The sequence below is a fragment of the Beta vulgaris genome, chromosome 7 (genome assembly GCF_026745355.1).
Source record: "Beta vulgaris subsp. vulgaris cultivar EL10 chromosome 7, EL10.2, whole genome shotgun sequence".
Taxonomy (NCBI): domain Eukaryota; kingdom Viridiplantae; phylum Streptophyta; class Magnoliopsida; order Caryophyllales; family Amaranthaceae; genus Beta; species Beta vulgaris.
The window spans coordinates 60738474-60755739 of NC_079208.1; the positions used below are offsets into that span (position 1 = coordinate 60738474).

Sequence of the window (17266 nt, forward strand, 5' to 3'; positions counted from 1 at the left end):
AACATATTTTTAAATCTTGATAGACAAAATACACTCATAATTTCTTTTTCTTTAAAAATATGCAACATTTCAATAACTCCAAAAGAAATGAAATCTATTAGATGGTTGTGTTGTGTATGACAATAAAATATCTAGTGATCTAAAATAAAAAAAAATGTGAATAAAAGAAAAATTACAAACCAACACTCCATATTTTTGAGGTTATATTGGAACAACGATCGAAGAATTCTTGGTAGCTATGTTTATGACTGTGATAATGATTTTTTTTTTTTTGAGGGAAATGACTGTGATAATGATAAGGGTTTCTAGAATAAATAAATTCAATAAAATTAGTTCAACAAAATTTTCTAGTTCTTTTTTTTTTCAAAAATGGCGTATATCAGACAGAGAGAAGAGACCGGTTATGGGCAACTGCTTTTTATATTCGTTACGTGTATATCATTTCTCTGTTTATGACTGATAATATTAGGGGCTTATTATAGAATCCCTTGAATAAATAGGTTATGTTTTAGCCTTTTAGGGATGCTGAGGAATAAAATGAGGCCTCTTTTGTAGTAATATTGGAGCCGTATTGTTTTAGACTTGGAGTTCTTTCCTTTTGTGTACCATCCCATATTCTCAAATCTCATCCTATGATGAATTGATGATAGTGCAAATTTTCTATTATACACCTAGGTTTCCACGTACATCATAAATGGAACACCCAGATGTGCAGACTGCAGTCGTGCATGGCAAATATGTTAAATTTTGTGAACTGAGATTGCGATATTGCATCCCAAGAATACATAGGTCCCGTTCTTTTGGACTGAACTGAGCTGAACTTTATGAAAACTGTAAGAGAAAATTAACTAACTGAATTGAAAATAAGTCCAAAAGAACAGGACGTATATTCAATAATTTTGCTGAACTGATTTCACATGTGTACTTCAGCGTATTTTACCAAGCAAGTTTGTCAGTTACATTTCTCCATTTGCTGAATTGCTGAGTATATTCATCATGCACTTGAGTTAATATTACAGTGACAGTCTGAATTCTTTGGTTAAATAAAAGAAGTGCAAAAAAGATAACTTCATACATCTGTAGGAAAGAAGTCGACCCAGTTTCATCTGTTTCACTTGATTTTCTTGCAGTGCTATATTCGGTTGTTGGATTCCAAGACTCGTGAGTTCGCTCATGGCTCATTCTGTTATGCATCTTTCTACCTAATGAAGTTATACCAACAGCATTAATGCATTATAATCAAATACCTCATTTCAGATGAATAGATGATTATTAAGCTAAGACCTGAGAATTCCCTCAATGGAGTAAAAAGTTTCAAGAAATCAGTCAGTCGACGATGCTCTCGCGACAGACGACTGTTTGTATATATGAATATGATCAGATTAACTAGAATGATAGGCTTTATCCAGCTTCAGAGGTATGAAACATGATCAGATTGACTAGAATGATAGGCTTTATCCAGCTTCAGATGTATGAAAACATGATAAGTATGACAGTTCGACGATCAACTAGGATTTTGGCAAATTGGCAAGGAGATCGGCGATAGAGGAATGGGAATGAGAGTAGGAATTGGTTCACATAACTGTTTGGCCTGCGTTGGGAATAATTTGTGAATGACAAGCTAAGCTAAGTAAAGACAAGTTCAAGACCAATTAGTTCTGAGAAGTTAAGCTTAAGACACAATAAGTTCGGACAAGTTCCCAATACGAATATGTTCAAAGAAGTTAAGTTCAAGGCCGAATCAGGTGAAGATAACGCACCCTTGTTTGTAAATGTTTTGAGGGTCACCTCTCAATTTTCTATTCCGAATCCTAAACCGAAACAAATCAATTGTAATTCACATTCATCAATACATTTCCCAACCATTCAAATGCCATGAACTAACAAATGCAAGTAGTACCACTTGAGTGAAGCAATATGTTTATATTGTAAAAGAGAGTAGTCATTGCAATCTAAAACTAGCAACATAACTACTACAACAACTACAAATTAATCTCACATTCAAAACTTAACTAATAGTAAAGACAACATTCATAGATACCATTTGTATCCAATACCAACCACAACAACAAAGATTAACTTGTTCAAAGAACAACTAATCACAATTCACAACAACATACATAACAACAACTTCATAACATACCCCTATGTGGCTATGTATGATCAACCAAAAGAAACACCAACAATCACGGCACAGCACCAACACACGCATCCAATACGAACCCACGCAACAACCCGTCTCCATAGCCGGGCGCCCCCTCGATCCACCGCCACTCGCTACCGGCACCGACACCATTATCCCACAATGCCAACTTCCCTACTCTCTTAGCCGAAAAACAAACTTTATTCCCACCTCCAAAAACCTTAAACTTAGAAGACTCTTGAAAACACTTATACATATCTAAAGGCATTCTCCCTGCTTCATCCCACTCCAAACTCTCCAAATCCAACCTAAGTATCAAAATAGTAGAACAAGAAGCATTCAATGAAAATGACGATTTTAACCCTCCAACCATCAAGATCTTATTCCCAACTCCTTTAACCAATCTAGGTCTCTTCAATATATCAAACACATCACCCCATTCACTCCTCTCAACCCTACTCCACCCTAACGACGTCGTTTCAAATTCAGGAAGTTTACAAGTAAACAACTTCCATAAACTTCTCCAAGGTGACCCCACATCACATAGCGCATACAAAGAGCTTTTCACCAATATGGGGCTCCGAGGTTTAGATGGTAAATTCGACGAAAACTTCATCCAGTTATTCTTACTATTACACCAATACAAAGTAGCAAGTTCAGTTAGTACAAGTACCCGTCCACCCGACCCGGATAAAACCGACCCGTGTTTCGACCATGCTGACCCGAGAGGTGGGAGGACCCGGTAAGCCCGGGTTAACGGGTTGCAGACGACGAGTGAGCGAGTTGATGACTCGGGCGAGTCGCCCCAGAGGTAGATCTGACCGAGTGAGGAGGTGACAGGTGAGAGAGAAGTGAAGGGGAGGAAAGTGAGGTTGAATTTGAGCCATTGATTTGAGAGTGGATCGAAGGCATGGAGGAGAGAGAAAGTTGTTGGTGGTTGTTGTGGTGGTTGTGGTGGTGGGTGACGGTGGCGATTGTGGTGGTGGTGGTGAGGAGGACGGAGAGCGAGGAGAGAGAGAGGAGTGTGAAGAGAAGAGAAGAGGTGGAGGAAAGAAGGAGAAGTGAGGAGGTTGTTGAAGGATTTGGAGATAGATCTGCAGAGAATGATTTGACGGAGTGGGAGTTTGATGAAGATCATGTGAAGGGTGTCTTGTGGTAGGAGGTAGATTGGGGAGGAAGAGGAATCCATTGATGAATGAACAAGGAAGGAAAGAAGGAGGAGGAGGAGAGAGAAAGTGTGTTTTGTTTTAATGGTGGAAACTTAGTTTTAGTTTTTAGAGAATAGAGATAAGTTTTTAGAGTCAATAGTCAATAGTGGTGTGAGGGAAAAGGAATAAGGAAAGCACTATGGAGGAAAATTTTGACAATATTGAAACCAACTTGGTATACAAGTGGGTGTCTTTGTGGGTTATGACTTATGGACTTATCTAAGTTGTGTTATGGTGTATGGAAAATCTATTATGGGATCTAAAGTAATTTGGATATTTTGTGTTTAGGTTAAGGGCCTGTTCTCCCCAGCTTATTTTCAGTTCAGTTTAATTCAGTTCAGTTCAGTTCAGTTCAGTTCAGATCAGTTCAGTTCAGACCAGTTCAGTTCAATTCAGATCAGTTCAGTTCATACCAGTTCAGTTCAGTTCAGCTCTTGACAATACTTTTACTCTCACATATCACTATTCATTTCAGTTCAGTTCAGTTCAATTCAGTTCAGTTCAGTTCAGTTCAGTTCAATTCAGATCAGTTCAGTTCAGATCAGTTCAGTTCAGATCAGTTCAGTTCAGCTGTTTTATGCCGAAGAGAACAAACCCTAACTCTTTAAAAACAATAATAATTCTGTATAAATATGTTTAAAATCAATGGTAAACTCACGTTTAATGATCCAGTCAAGTAAAACAAAGGTACGGAGTATTAATAATCGACCATTTTAATACCGTTTTTTCACCATATAATCCTAACAAACAAAAATTTGTACTGAAGGGGTGGGGGAAGGGGGGTTGTTGGGTGGTGGGGAGGGGGGCTGTGGTGGTAGGATGGTGGTTGGGTGGTTAGAGTTAGGGTTAGGATTAGTGTTGGAGAGGGTTAGGGTTTAGGGGCGTTAGTGAGGGTTAGAAGGTGGGATTAGGACCTAATGACTAACGGAAGTGTAACACCGTTAGTAGTAAGGGCATGTTGATGTATTTTTTGAAAAGTGGAGTATATGGTGAATTTGAAAACTTGCGACGGTATATGATGCAAAAAAAATATCAACGATATATAGTAAAAAAAAACGTTTTAAATATTAAAACTATATTGTAAAGATGATCTTAGTAATGCTTGGTTCACTATGCTTATCAAAGGTATCATTTAAATAAGTATTTTGTCATTCTTTTTTTTTTTCAAATATAAGCAACAATGCCAACAATAATATCATTTATCAATTATAGATTGGCATTTTCGAAATATAAGCAACAATAATAATATTGATTGATGAAATACAATAGAACGGAAAGTTTACATTATCTAACATGATATCATAGTATTTACAATAGGACTCAGCTCTTTCATTTTATATATTTGAATATAATAGACAAACTTAACAAGAGCAAACCGTGGATAAAGCTCAACCTTGAGCAGTTAATGGAATCTAGAGATGGCAACGGATCTTGAACCCGTCCCGGATTTGCGAATCCAGATTCGTTTTTAATGATCTGGATCTTAGCATTTTGGACCCTGCGGATCTGGGCCGATCGAATCCGGAACCCACACAAAAAATACGAATCTGGATTAGGATCTCATGGAGAGGATCCAAATTCGACCCGTATCTTCGTTTTTTTATATATAGTTTGAATATTTTAATTTTTAATTAGTAACTTAAGGCTATTGATTATCTCATTCTCATACAAGATTGAATATTTTAAATGTTGGGATATTACTATATTGTAGTTTGGTGAGTATTATAATAATTATATCATTTAGTGATAAAATATTGGCAATTGTTTGTACAACTTTTTGGGAGAAACAGTCAGATCCAGATCTGTAGAACCGTGGATCCAGTGGACCCGGATCTGGGTATTGCCTTTTGAGATTCGTAGGATCCGGTCCAGATTTGGGTATTGCCTTTTGAGATTCATATGATACGACCCAGATCTGGATCTAGGTTCAAAAAACGGGCCCGGATTTGGTACCACAAAGAACCGGTCCAAATCCGGCCCGTTGTCATCCCTAATGGAATCCCTAACTTCAATACACCATACAAGTAGCAAGACTAGCAACCCTTGTTTATTATTTTAACTGTTTTTCCTTTGCATTATAATTATATATCTATTAACATAGTAGTACATTTCTTTTAGGTTGTTGATCATCTTTGATCTTACTAGTCTATTATATTTTTCTATCTCTAATGGTACCTAAATTGAATGAGTCAAGTCAATAAATTGGATCTGATTTAACTTAATTGAGTATGACTTTTAGGTTCTAATATAAGGACTGCATTACTAATGTAAACATCTTTTTGAGTTCTCAGATTAGAACATGTAAGCTAGAAGATAAAAGCACAATCATAATTGATTATTGGTTGTATTTAAGGGCTTTGTGAGTTCTAGAGAGAGTATATTCATGAAGTAATGAGTGTGACTCACTAATATTAATTGAAATATTATATTGATTTGTTTGGTTCTTTTCCTACTTGTTAATACGAGGTATATTTTCACGTTGAATTTACGTTTATTATTATATTTACTTTCACGTTTTTATTTTATTTATTAAATCTTTCACAAGTCTTTATAGTTTTTTAATACTTCCTCCATTTTTTAATAAGTGACACACTTTTTCTAAAAAGCTTTTACATAAAAGAGAAAAATGTGCCACTTATTAAAAAACGGAGGTTAATATAACGGTAAACTTTTTATGTTGGGGGAATTGCCTAAAGTAGCCTAATATTTTAAGAAATTTAGATAACACAATTATCCACGAGAAGCTTGTCTTAGCAAAGGCTATAAAGTAATGCAGATATCTCTAATGTGAATATTTCCTAATTAGAATATAATACTATATTGTAGTCTCTTCTAGCTCTAAACAATGTCGAAGAGTCATTTAGAATCTCCTAATCAGAATATATGATGCTACGAAAGTACAGTACTAAATTATTATATCAATTTCCCGAGGCAAAAAATATTGTGATTTTTTTTCTGATTATGATTGTGGAGTTAGCCAAAATCTTGAGTATAATGGTAATGGTTTTTCAATAAACTCTTCACTCTTTTTTCGTTCCTTAAAAACTATATTTAAAAAACGCCTAAGAACAATAAAACTCTTTAAAAAGCTCTCTATTATATATTTTCGTGTCAATTCAGGACTCTTTTTTTGTGCCATGTGTAACCAACTGATTAGTTGGCGGCAATGGAGAATCATCTCCTATTTCTCCCAAATGATATCTTTTCGAATAGACACTTCTCAAAATACCTGTATGGAAATATACTCAATATGTATTAAAAAGCTCCTCCATTGTTAGGTTAGAAGTAGCTCTACGTTTTCACTCTCCTTAGATCCCTATTAGACATAGGGGTGAAAGTTCGGTGTGCGGTTTGGATGAGGGACTAATCCAATCCGATCCGAATAATTTTGGATTTTAAATTTTCAATTCCAATCCAAACCAATTAGGGTTTGAATCCGATTCAATCCAATCCGAATTTTATACTCTAGATTAGATCCGATCCGAAAATCCGATTTTTTAAAACTATAGTTTTTCGATGAAATGAATTAAGCACAACAACAACTTAGTAGATTTAGGAAATGAGGAACTAAGTGCACTTAGTGTTTTAGGGGAAGGGTTGAAGTACTATGTGTATTGGGCTATGGAGTAGGTTTTTTTTATATAAAAAAAACCAGATACATAATACAAGGCATATTACTATTTGGTTATATTGGATTTTTGGATCCGATTACCCTCAATCCAATCCGATTCGAAAATCCAAATTTTCAAAAAATCTCAATCCAAATCCAATCCGAATTACTAATTCGGATTGGATTGGATTGGATTTTGGATTTTATCCGAATAACTTTCACCCCTAATTAGACATGTTCTTATCGTTGAACTCTTTCATTCTATTAACCTAGAAAAAAAAATACAGAAAATAGAAAACGATATAATATGTAGTCTTTCACTGGTCAAATGAATCTACTAAGCTACACACTTAAATTCAATCTTAATTGTTATTTTGTCTATAATAAAGGTATAATAAATTAAGATTAATTATTTGGGTTTACGGAAGTACAGTACTAACATCCCCACACCGGCTAATATATTGATAACCTCCAATTTTGTGGGTCTTCAACTTTTGATAGGGTTCTTAAAAATTAATGTTAGGTATACCGTATACCACAAATTCTTCAATCTTCATCAATCATCATCATCCAATGTACATATATCATGCTCCATATGTCAATCAAAAGATTTTTCTTAAATATTTATTATAAAGAATTAAACATTCATTTTTGCAAGATGTATACCCGGTTATTATTCAAAAAGTTTCCTAATCTCCAAGTTTACCTAATTGTACTTACTTTCATCTCATTCCTCATTTAATAATTATATTCTCCCTTTTCAATATCGTCATATACTGTGCCCACTTAATTTCACACTATTTCACCATCCATATTATCTCGTATTCGTGTAGAAAACCACTTCCTTTTCTCATCTTTCCATTGACACTCAAAGTTGCAGTAATGAGAATTAACTTAAATGTTGGAGAAGGTTATCTTAAAAATTATAAGAGTTGTATTTCTTTTCTTGATGAAGATTTTCTTTCAATATCACCTTTTACTACAGTAACATTAATAAATATATATAATAATCTTTCCATCACGTCTATTTTCCTTACCATAAAAAAAGTACATACATACAAGTAAAAGATTGATTATTATATGACATTTTGATGAGGGGAAATCGTAAGTCATTAACTCATATAGTCATATATATGCATGTAGAATTGTAGTAGACAATATCTAATCTAATTGTACTAACAACTTTTCCCTCAATAAATTTGAATCTAAGATTGTGGACCAAAGCCAAAATCTTTTCATTATCTTTGTACTTCTTGTGTCCACCATAACATAACGTAACAAATTTAGAATTCGAATTACCTCAAAACTTCAAGGGGGGCCAATAAACACTTGAATTGTTTGCTTCTTTAATTTAAACCTTAATCAATCCATTAATTATATAGTTTATCTTGGTCTCTAATATACTAAAAGATCATCACCAATATTGGCCCACATAATTGATAGCTCCAAAATTTGTGGGTCTTTAATCTTTAATTAGATTAATTATAAAATTAGAGTTAGGTACATTAAATTCTTCATCATTAATCATCCATCATTCATCATTCATTATTCATCATCATCCATTGTATTTGCCAATAGAAGGAATTTTCGTAGATGTTAATAGAAAATCTTGGATAAATGTTTGAGTAATCGTTAGGGTTGTCAACCCTCAGACATGTTAGAATAAAATATTGATATGTATGTAATAAATGAGAGGAAAAAGTGATATAAAAACAATGTTTTAATGTATTCCTTATAAATGAAACTTCAATAATGAGAGGGTTGGTAACCATTAGGGTTTGTTCTGCTTAACTTATTTTAACTTATATAAGATCTTATAAGATCAGACTAGCTCAGATCAGATCAGATAAGATGATCTGTCAACTCCTCTTCGCTCCTTAAGTTGAAGAGAACAGGCCCTTAGAATCATTCAATCAATCTCGGAAAATCTTCTCAAATGCACTTAGCATCTTAATTAAATCCTTGTGAGGTTAGTTAGAAAAACAAACCTTGCCTTGCGGTTCTCATATTGGCACGGTATGATTCTTGATGACATTACAAACTTTATGCTAAAATTATAATAATAAAAGTTTTCTTTAATTTTTCCGGCAGTGGAGGTGGTTACTTGTTGGTTGTTAGTGGATTAATGGACCACCATTTTTATTCTTTCTTCTTTTTATAGTGCAACTATGTTTAAATGCAACTTTAATTTAACTTAATCTACCTTTCGTTATTTTTATTGCCTTTGAATGTGGACAAAAGTTATCTTTTTTTTTTTTTTTTTGAATAAATTAAAAACTCGAAATGCAAAGGAGGGAAAGAGGTAGGAAAACGGAAAACGGTAAGAGTTTCCGTTTAAGAAGCCGAAATTGGCGGGAGTCAGAAATACGATACGGTGACACGTCGTTACACGTGCGAACTTACCACCTTAAAAATACGAAACACGTAGGAAATTACGACATGTTTTTTTTTCTTCTTCTCAAATTAACAAAATACAGTGTGTCAGTGTTGTGAGTGTACACCAGTTCAGTGTCTACAGTGTCAACTGTCAAGTGGTATAATGGTATTGTTGCCTTACTAATGGTAAAAGTTAACCACACTTTTTTAAAAAATGGTCAAAGTTAATTGAAGTAGACATAATTAATTTACTTAAAACCATATGACAATAAGAGGAGTAATTTCTTTTGTATTATAAAGCGAATGAACTCAGTTCTATTCTTTTATTAGAGTAGGACACTCTCACATGTGTTGTGCGCTGTTACATCATAGCTACAAACACCTACCACTGTTGAAATAGTATACATGGCAGTTATGATGCACGGACGCTCTCTACGGGTCAAAGTTTCGCGTTTCCGACACTTTAAACTTTTCCAACACTCAAGACACTTTCAGACACTTTGAATTTTCTTTTGAAGATAAATAGTGAATTGAAACGAGACCGACATAGTTTTTTGTTACTAGAAGAAATGTTTTCCCTCTCAATCTTACTTTTTTCTTTTAATATCTCTAAATCTCTCAAAATATAGCCTAATCTACTACCAAAATTGTAAAATATCGTGTTCTCTAACGTTTCCCTCGCGTTTTTCACTATTATAATTTGTGTTTCCCTGTGTCTATGTGTCCCCGTGTTTGTGTCCGTCTCCGTGTCAGTGTCTCGTGTCCGTGCAACTTAGCATGGCACAACCAATTAATTTTTAACTAATCAAAATATTTTGAAAGTTATTTTCATTTCTTTTAATCCACAAATCTCCCCCTCCGAAATGATAAGAGGGTTGCTTGTATTGATACGTGTGGCACAATAGTTGTAAAGTTGAGGCCAATACGAAATCCCTACCATCAAAGTGCATGCTCTGATGGGTGGGTGTATATACAAACACTAATGTTAACTTTATATTAACCCAAGTTAATTCGCACAGATCTCACGCACACTAGAATCAAATTAAAAGAGAGATACAATCAAATTGAATTCACCTTAACTTCGATTCAAGCCACCCATTTCTACCACTAAGTTATACATCTAAGAGGCAGTACTAAATAATCTAGATATTCGAGCTCAAAATTCTTCTTGAAGCATGAAAACTAAAACAAAAAGTCTTGCTTTGAATTTGGGATGTTAGTTTGGGTCGACAGATCATTTAAGGTTTAAGATTTCAAGCTATCTTAGATTGTTAATTTTGTGTGAAGTCGTTTGTACATCCTTCAAAAAAGATTAGCTTGGATATGGATCCGAATTCACGTACAGGCTCTATATTCTAGAATTACTAACCTCTGAAATGGTGCAACTGGTTTTTGCGTGAGACCATTAGCCAACTCAAGCTGATCAGTTGAAGTTGAAAATTGAAATTATATGTTATGTCAAAAATCAAAGAAGCATGTCAAAAATTCTCAAATATTTGTGATAACATCTCAAAATTACAAATAACAATGTGTTAGTGATATATATTAGGATACTAAAGATATGATAAATATGTTTAGAATATATTAGTAGGTAGGATATAATATTATTTTAGGCAAATATTATCTTATCATTTATTTCAGATAAGTATTAAGAATTACATATCTTCTGGAGATGTTTTTCGGGTAGGAGTTTCGATGTACTCCTATATATATTGTAGTCATCATTCATTGTTGAACACACCTTAATAAAATCATATTATTTCTCTCCTCTCATAAACTTGTCACAATGCCATAATTAATAATTTAAGAAGCAAATAATATTTAGGCTAGTGTGAATAATTATATTTTCTAAGTATTTATTAATATTTTACTGTAAAACGATAATGCAAAATATGACTTGGTTTTGTGTTTGAAATTTAATTTACAATATAAGTCTGAAGTCATGTGATCAAATCTTACATAATGCATGTGAAGTAAAACACCATAAGAGAGAGCAATACATGACACCTTTGTTTGTTTAGCAGTGCCTTTTAATATTAATATAGATAGATACTACACCTATTAGGCTATTACACAAATGATACCTAAATGGGAAATTAGTATACTAACAGGACAATAATTTGAAAAGCCCAACATTTTAATAATGGTGGTAGATATTTGAAGCGTTCTTTAATCTTTATATGTAAAGAGTGTTGCAAGGACAAATAAATAAAGTAGACGTAATTTGATCTCAAATCATGGATACAACTAATTAGTTAATGTCCACCGATTTTTGAAGCATTCATTATTGCTTTTCCATGTTTAATTTGCTGGTACAAGTTGTTTACTAAACAATATAACTAGCACCATGCAAGAAAGAATTTGTAGTCACTCATTACAGCAAGCTGCTACTGTCATATAACAAATCCGAGGGAGGAGACGACTATCCTCGACAAGAGAACATATACAAATATGTATAGAGTACGTTAACGTAGATGTAATATGTTAATATGTTATATCATAACTTACTATGTAACACACATTATGACATTAACTTCAACAAGAATGACATGGACATACTGTACAAACAATGACACGAATCTCATGCCATTTCGTCATTTCCATTTCGTCATTTATTTCATGTCATTTGAGTTTCTTTTTGAAAAAGTGGTGGTTTATGAGTTGTAAGAGTCACACCCAAGAATTTGTGATATGTATATAATGCATGTGTGTTGAATAATAATAATAAACTGGCAACGAAAAGAAAGAAGAAAGATATAAAATCCTATGCGAAAATAGTGTGTCGTGAAGAATAAATCAATGTGTTAAAAGTTGTATTTGCTCCTAATGGTGCACACAGGGCTTTGCAAACAAACCCTTGGAGAGTTGGAGGTACACGTACGATGTCTATATTGGTCGTCGATAAAACAAATCGTAAATATGTTGGTTCTCATCTTTAAATGCTAATTTAATTGAAAAAAATGTCTAGAATTTATATCCAAAACAATTGGCAACTAATGACAAGGTAAGTTGACAATATAAAGAAGAATCCAAAAGATTACAACAACATTATAATCTCCTCAGGTTACCAAAATCAATGAAGAATCAATGAGATCACAAAGATTATACCACTGATTTAGCGGCATATAACCCCTTTAAGAATCCGTATCTCAATTATTCTGATGAGAAAATTTATCAAATAAAAACGAACAGGCAAGTAATCATCATTTTGGCTGTTTTTTCTATGCAACTAATCAAGCTGTTACATCTTACATGAGTATAGTTGTTCAATAATAAGGTGTTGTTTGGTTGGAAGCTATTTCCCTTGGAAATACAAATTCCTAGGAAATGCATTATGGGTATTGTGTTTGGTTGGAGGGAAATGGGAGAAGCATAGGAAATACAAATTCCAAGGGAAATAGAATTTCCCATGAAACATGGGAAATAACTCACCAAGCCCCCTTGGTGAGTAATTTCCTAGGAAATGCAATTTCCTATGGTGTCAACCAAACAATTTTTTCTAATTCCTAGGAAATTAACAAGGGAAAGAATTTCCCATGAAATGTAAATTCCCATGGGAAATTACTTCCCATGTGAACCAAACGAGACCTAATAGTACTCGATCTTAAAAATTGGTACACATGAACACATCTCTGCAAAGGAAAAAAAAAAGATACTATGTGCAACAGTGTAAGAGAGAACTGATGCTATCACGGAGTATCATTTATTTTCGTCATGTCCAAATACAAATTAATGGATTATGTTATAAAGTGATATATGTCATCACGTAGTAACAAATTAAAGAATTGTACTATCTAAATATAAGGTATACTTTTCTGGAAGAGCAATCTTTATTTTTTCCTTTATACAAAGAGGGATCGAAGACCTATCATAGGAAGAAGCAATCAGCTCTTATTTCGCAAAAAAAAAAAAAAAATCATAAAATTTAACAATATATCTCCTCCATTTCCTATTGTTTCACAAATTATTAAAAGAGACGGTTGAATTTAATATAAAAGTAGACTTACTAATTAAATGGATTAAAATAGTCAGTGAAAGAAATCAAACTAGTCACTATTCAGCTAAATCTGTTTTTGATATAGGACTTGTCATTGCCTAACATTAATTTAAAAGTAGGCGGTCTTTTACAAGACTAACTCCTATTGTTTTTAGAGAATTTAAGAATCTTAATTTACAAAAAGGCTAAAATTTATAATGAAAAAATGAAAATCAGACGCGTATTATTTGCCTAATTTGGTAGTTTTTCATAAATTAAAGTCTCTATTTACTAGCTATATTGTTTTATTTGGTAACTACCATTTACAAAAAAAATACCAATATCTTTCTTTATTTTTATCATTTTTCGACATATAACTTCTAATTTTTTTTTGATGGGACATATAACTTCTAATTATTTATTATTTTTTCATAAAGTTATGATCTCAACAAACCTCTTTTATCATCAAAAACTTGTGCTCGCAACAATATAGTAAGTTTTATAATACAAAGTACAAAGCAGAAGAGTGGAGATACAAACTCGTGACTTATCGTTCATAGCATCTCAATCTAAACCACTCGACATACTTGGTATTAAAACGGGCGCAGTAAAAATAATATAAAAAACACTACCCATACAGTTGTACCATTGTAGTACTACAAAAATGCATGAAGCGAAATATTACATGTGTAACATCAGGAGTTGAAAGAAAGAAACACGTAAGAAGCTGCCAACGAGACAACGACACCCAACTCAGTTAGTCAACAGTGCTAAACCCCATAACATATACTTCCACCACCTACTCCCTACCTACATACATACTCATATTTTATTCAAAAAATTTCACCACTAAAAACAAACAGAAAATAATCTGTAATTTTTTTTTTTAAAAAAGAAAATACTTAAAAAATAAAAACGCACGTCTATCATCAATGGAATATGACTCTCCTCGATATATATAAACACCTTACTATGTGACTCCATTTAATATACTCAGCCACAAATATCGTGACCATCACTCCCACTTCTTCTTTCTCTCTCTTCTTTCTCACACTTTGTTTTTCTCTCTCTCTTCAAAAACTGCCATGGAAATGGAACTTAGTAAGATGACAATGGAGATATTCTCCAAGCTTGAGCAACAATGGCTCTCTAACAACACTACTACCTGCATTAAGAAAACTAGAATACTCAGTATCGATGGCGGAGGAACCTCCGCTGCCGTTTCTGTGGCGTTTTTAGTTCATTTGGAGGAAGCAATTCACTCGAAAACCGGCGATCATAACTTAAGGATCGCCGATTTTTTCGATATAGTTGCTGGAACTGGAATCGGCGGGTTAATCGCTGCGTTTCTTACCGCCGGTGATTCCTCCGGTAGGCCGATGTTCACTGCGAAAGATATCGCTAAATTTCTCGTCGGAAATTTCTCGGCGATGTTCAAACCGAAGCGCGCAGGGATTCTCCGTCGCCGGAACACTCGTCGGTGCTCTGGTGAAAGCCTCGAGAAGGTTCTTCGCGGAGTTTTCTCGAAAGACGGGAGAAAAACTCCTATGACGCTTAAGGACACGTGTAAGCCGATCCTCGTTCCTTGCTACGACCTAAACACATCAGCACCGTTCGTTTTCTCTAGCGCCGCTGCAAGCGCTTCGGCGTGGACGGCGTTGGATTTCGAACTCTGGAAAGTGTGTCGCGCTGCAATGGCGACTCCATCGGTATTTGAGCCGTTTGAATTAACGTCTGTTGACGGCAAAACGGTGTGTTTTGGCGTTGATGGAGGTTTAGTGATGAATAATCCAACTGCTGCTGCAGTTACTCATGTTCTTCACAACAAAGTTGATTTTCCGTCGGTTAACGGCGTTGAAGATTTGCTAGTGTTATCTTTAGGTAACGGAACATTGAGTAGTAGTGGAAAATTGAGTGTTAACAGCAAAAACGGCGAGTGTTCAACTGCTTGCGTCGTTGATATTGCGGTTGACGGTGTTTCCGAGACGATTGATCAAATGTTAGGCAATGCTTTCTGCTGGAATAGAAGTGATTACGTTCGTATTCAGGTAATTTTGTTTCTAATCTCAGTTAAATTCATAATTTCATTTCAGTTTGTTATGAATAAAAATTGTCAGTTTAGGTGATCATAAACATGGACCATAGCTAGATTTCTATAATTAAATTTTTTGATCTTATAATAAAATAATGGACCATAGAGTAATGAATTTGGATGAGACAGCAATTTTAATTTGAGACCGACGATAGTCGACAACTTCGTCAATTATGTTGTGTGTAATAATTGTGCAGTAGCATAATTCACGGATTTTCTGTTTAAAATATTTTCGCCGACACTTTTGGTAAACAAGAAAAAGGTAAAAAGAAAGAGAAAATGAAGAAATTCGAATTGTATTTAATTTTTAGCACATTGTTTTTAACTTTTTATCCTGTCACGGCACAAGCGGTATGTTTTGATTTGATATCACTAGTGTAATTCTGTTAATCTACATACTGTAGCGTAAAATACATATATTACCTCCTCCTATCATTTACAATGATTTGACATAAAATATGAGTATAAAATGTCGTTTTATAATGTCTAATCGTTGCAAATAATATGAAATGAAGGTTGTAATTCAGGAGGTGTTGTACACTGTACTTTATGTACAGTAATTGTTCATTTCATCTTATAAGTTTACTGAACTGAAATTATTATTACTGGTAAATATTAGAACTAATATCCATGTTAATTTTACAGGCAAACGGACTATGTGGATCAGGGTTAACGTCGATGGAGGAGGTGGTGAAGGAGAAAGGAGTCGAATCGCTAACGTTTGGCGGAAAACGCCTCTTAGCAGAGACGAACGGGGAGCGAATCGAAGCATTTGCACAACGCCTCGTTGCTGCATCACGGAAGAGCAGTCTACCTCCGAGTCCTTACAAGTCTCTTAGTCCTATGCTCGATGGGCGTTAATTAAGCGTAATTAAGCCGTTAATCCCATCTTGTTTCTCATTTACTGGTCATTAGTTAATAGTAGGAAGTAGTGTTTTTGTTTGTTCGCCCCACTGGTGGCTGGGTGGTTTAGAATATAGATGATGCAGTTTGTAAGATGAAACCTACCTCGGGTTTAAATTACTACTAAGTACTAACTGAACTTTGTGTATCTCAAAGTAGATGTGTGAAATCTATGACTATATAATAGTAATACTACTCTAAAAATAGAGAGCTAAACTCAGCTCTCTCTAACAAATGTAATTTAAATTATCTTCTTTGTAATTTTTTTTTGCCGAAGTGAAGAAAATATAGGGTCGATTAGATCCAAATTAGTAACAAATTCTTTGTGTTTTTTTGCTCGTGTTTGTTTCCGCTAATTAAGATCAAGTACAAATTTGGTTTTGACTAATGGATCAATAAACTCTAATTAATCTTGCTACAAGATGTCTTGCAAAGCAGCAAGTGTTTTAGTACAGTACTATACTCTTTAATTATGCTGTCTTTTTAATCAAGTTGATGATTAAATAAGTTCCGTTAATTACGAGAAAATTGGAATCTAGATATGTAGCTAAAGATATGGGAACTAAAGCTTACTGCAGTTTACTAAAGAGTAAAGTGGTAAAGTGAGTATACTGTAGGTAACTACTATAGACCTACAGGCTACAAGTACTACTATAGTAGTACACCAGTACTTAATGTTAAAATGGGAACAATTTGTCAGATTTGGTTGAAGAATCGCTCCACTCCGAAATGTCCCCTTTTGACTTGATTAACTTTTCTGTATATATGCAGTCCTAGAACTAAAAGAGTTTGCATGCCTCAAAAGAAAATGACATTCCCTTTAAAAATAAATAAATAAATTGACATTAAAGTGATTTTTTTTATATGGCTTCATAAAATATTAAAATACTTTGATAATTTCACTTATTCGGTTCCTTTCTCTAGATGGTCATCAAAAAATTTCAGAAGGAAATAGGTT

At 33.9% G+C, this 17266-nt stretch overlaps 2 protein-coding genes across 4 annotated transcripts in view; one reads left to right on the forward strand and one right to left on the reverse strand.

The window, feature by feature from the left end:
- The window catches only part of LOC104900349 (SKP1-interacting partner 15), a 21642-nt gene continuing 4376 nt past the window's right edge, over positions 1 to 17266 (reverse strand). The window contains exons 3-4 of one of the 3 annotated variants that reach the window (XM_057396290.1): positions 10707 to 10756; positions 1 to 1202 (exon numbers count right to left, since the gene is read on the reverse strand). In XM_057396290.1, coding sequence (XP_057252273.1) covers positions 937 to 1202; positions 10707 to 10756 — 316 coding nt within the window. In that variant the 3' untranslated portion in view covers positions 1 to 936. Of the gene's footprint in view, positions 1203 to 1903; positions 3513 to 10706; positions 10757 to 17266 lie in introns of those variants that run through there. The other 2 variants (XM_048648380.2, XM_048648381.2) reach the window with 2 other exon arrangements.
- LOC104900350 (probable inactive patatin-like protein 9) lies at positions 14286 to 16627 on the forward strand. The gene is made up of 2 exons (XM_010687761.4): positions 14286 to 15361; positions 16051 to 16627. The coding sequence occupies exons 1-2, from the start codon at positions 14399 to 14401 to the stop codon at positions 16264 to 16266; spliced, it is 1179 nt and encodes a 392-aa protein (XP_010686063.1). The 5' UTR covers positions 14286 to 14398; the 3' UTR covers positions 16267 to 16627.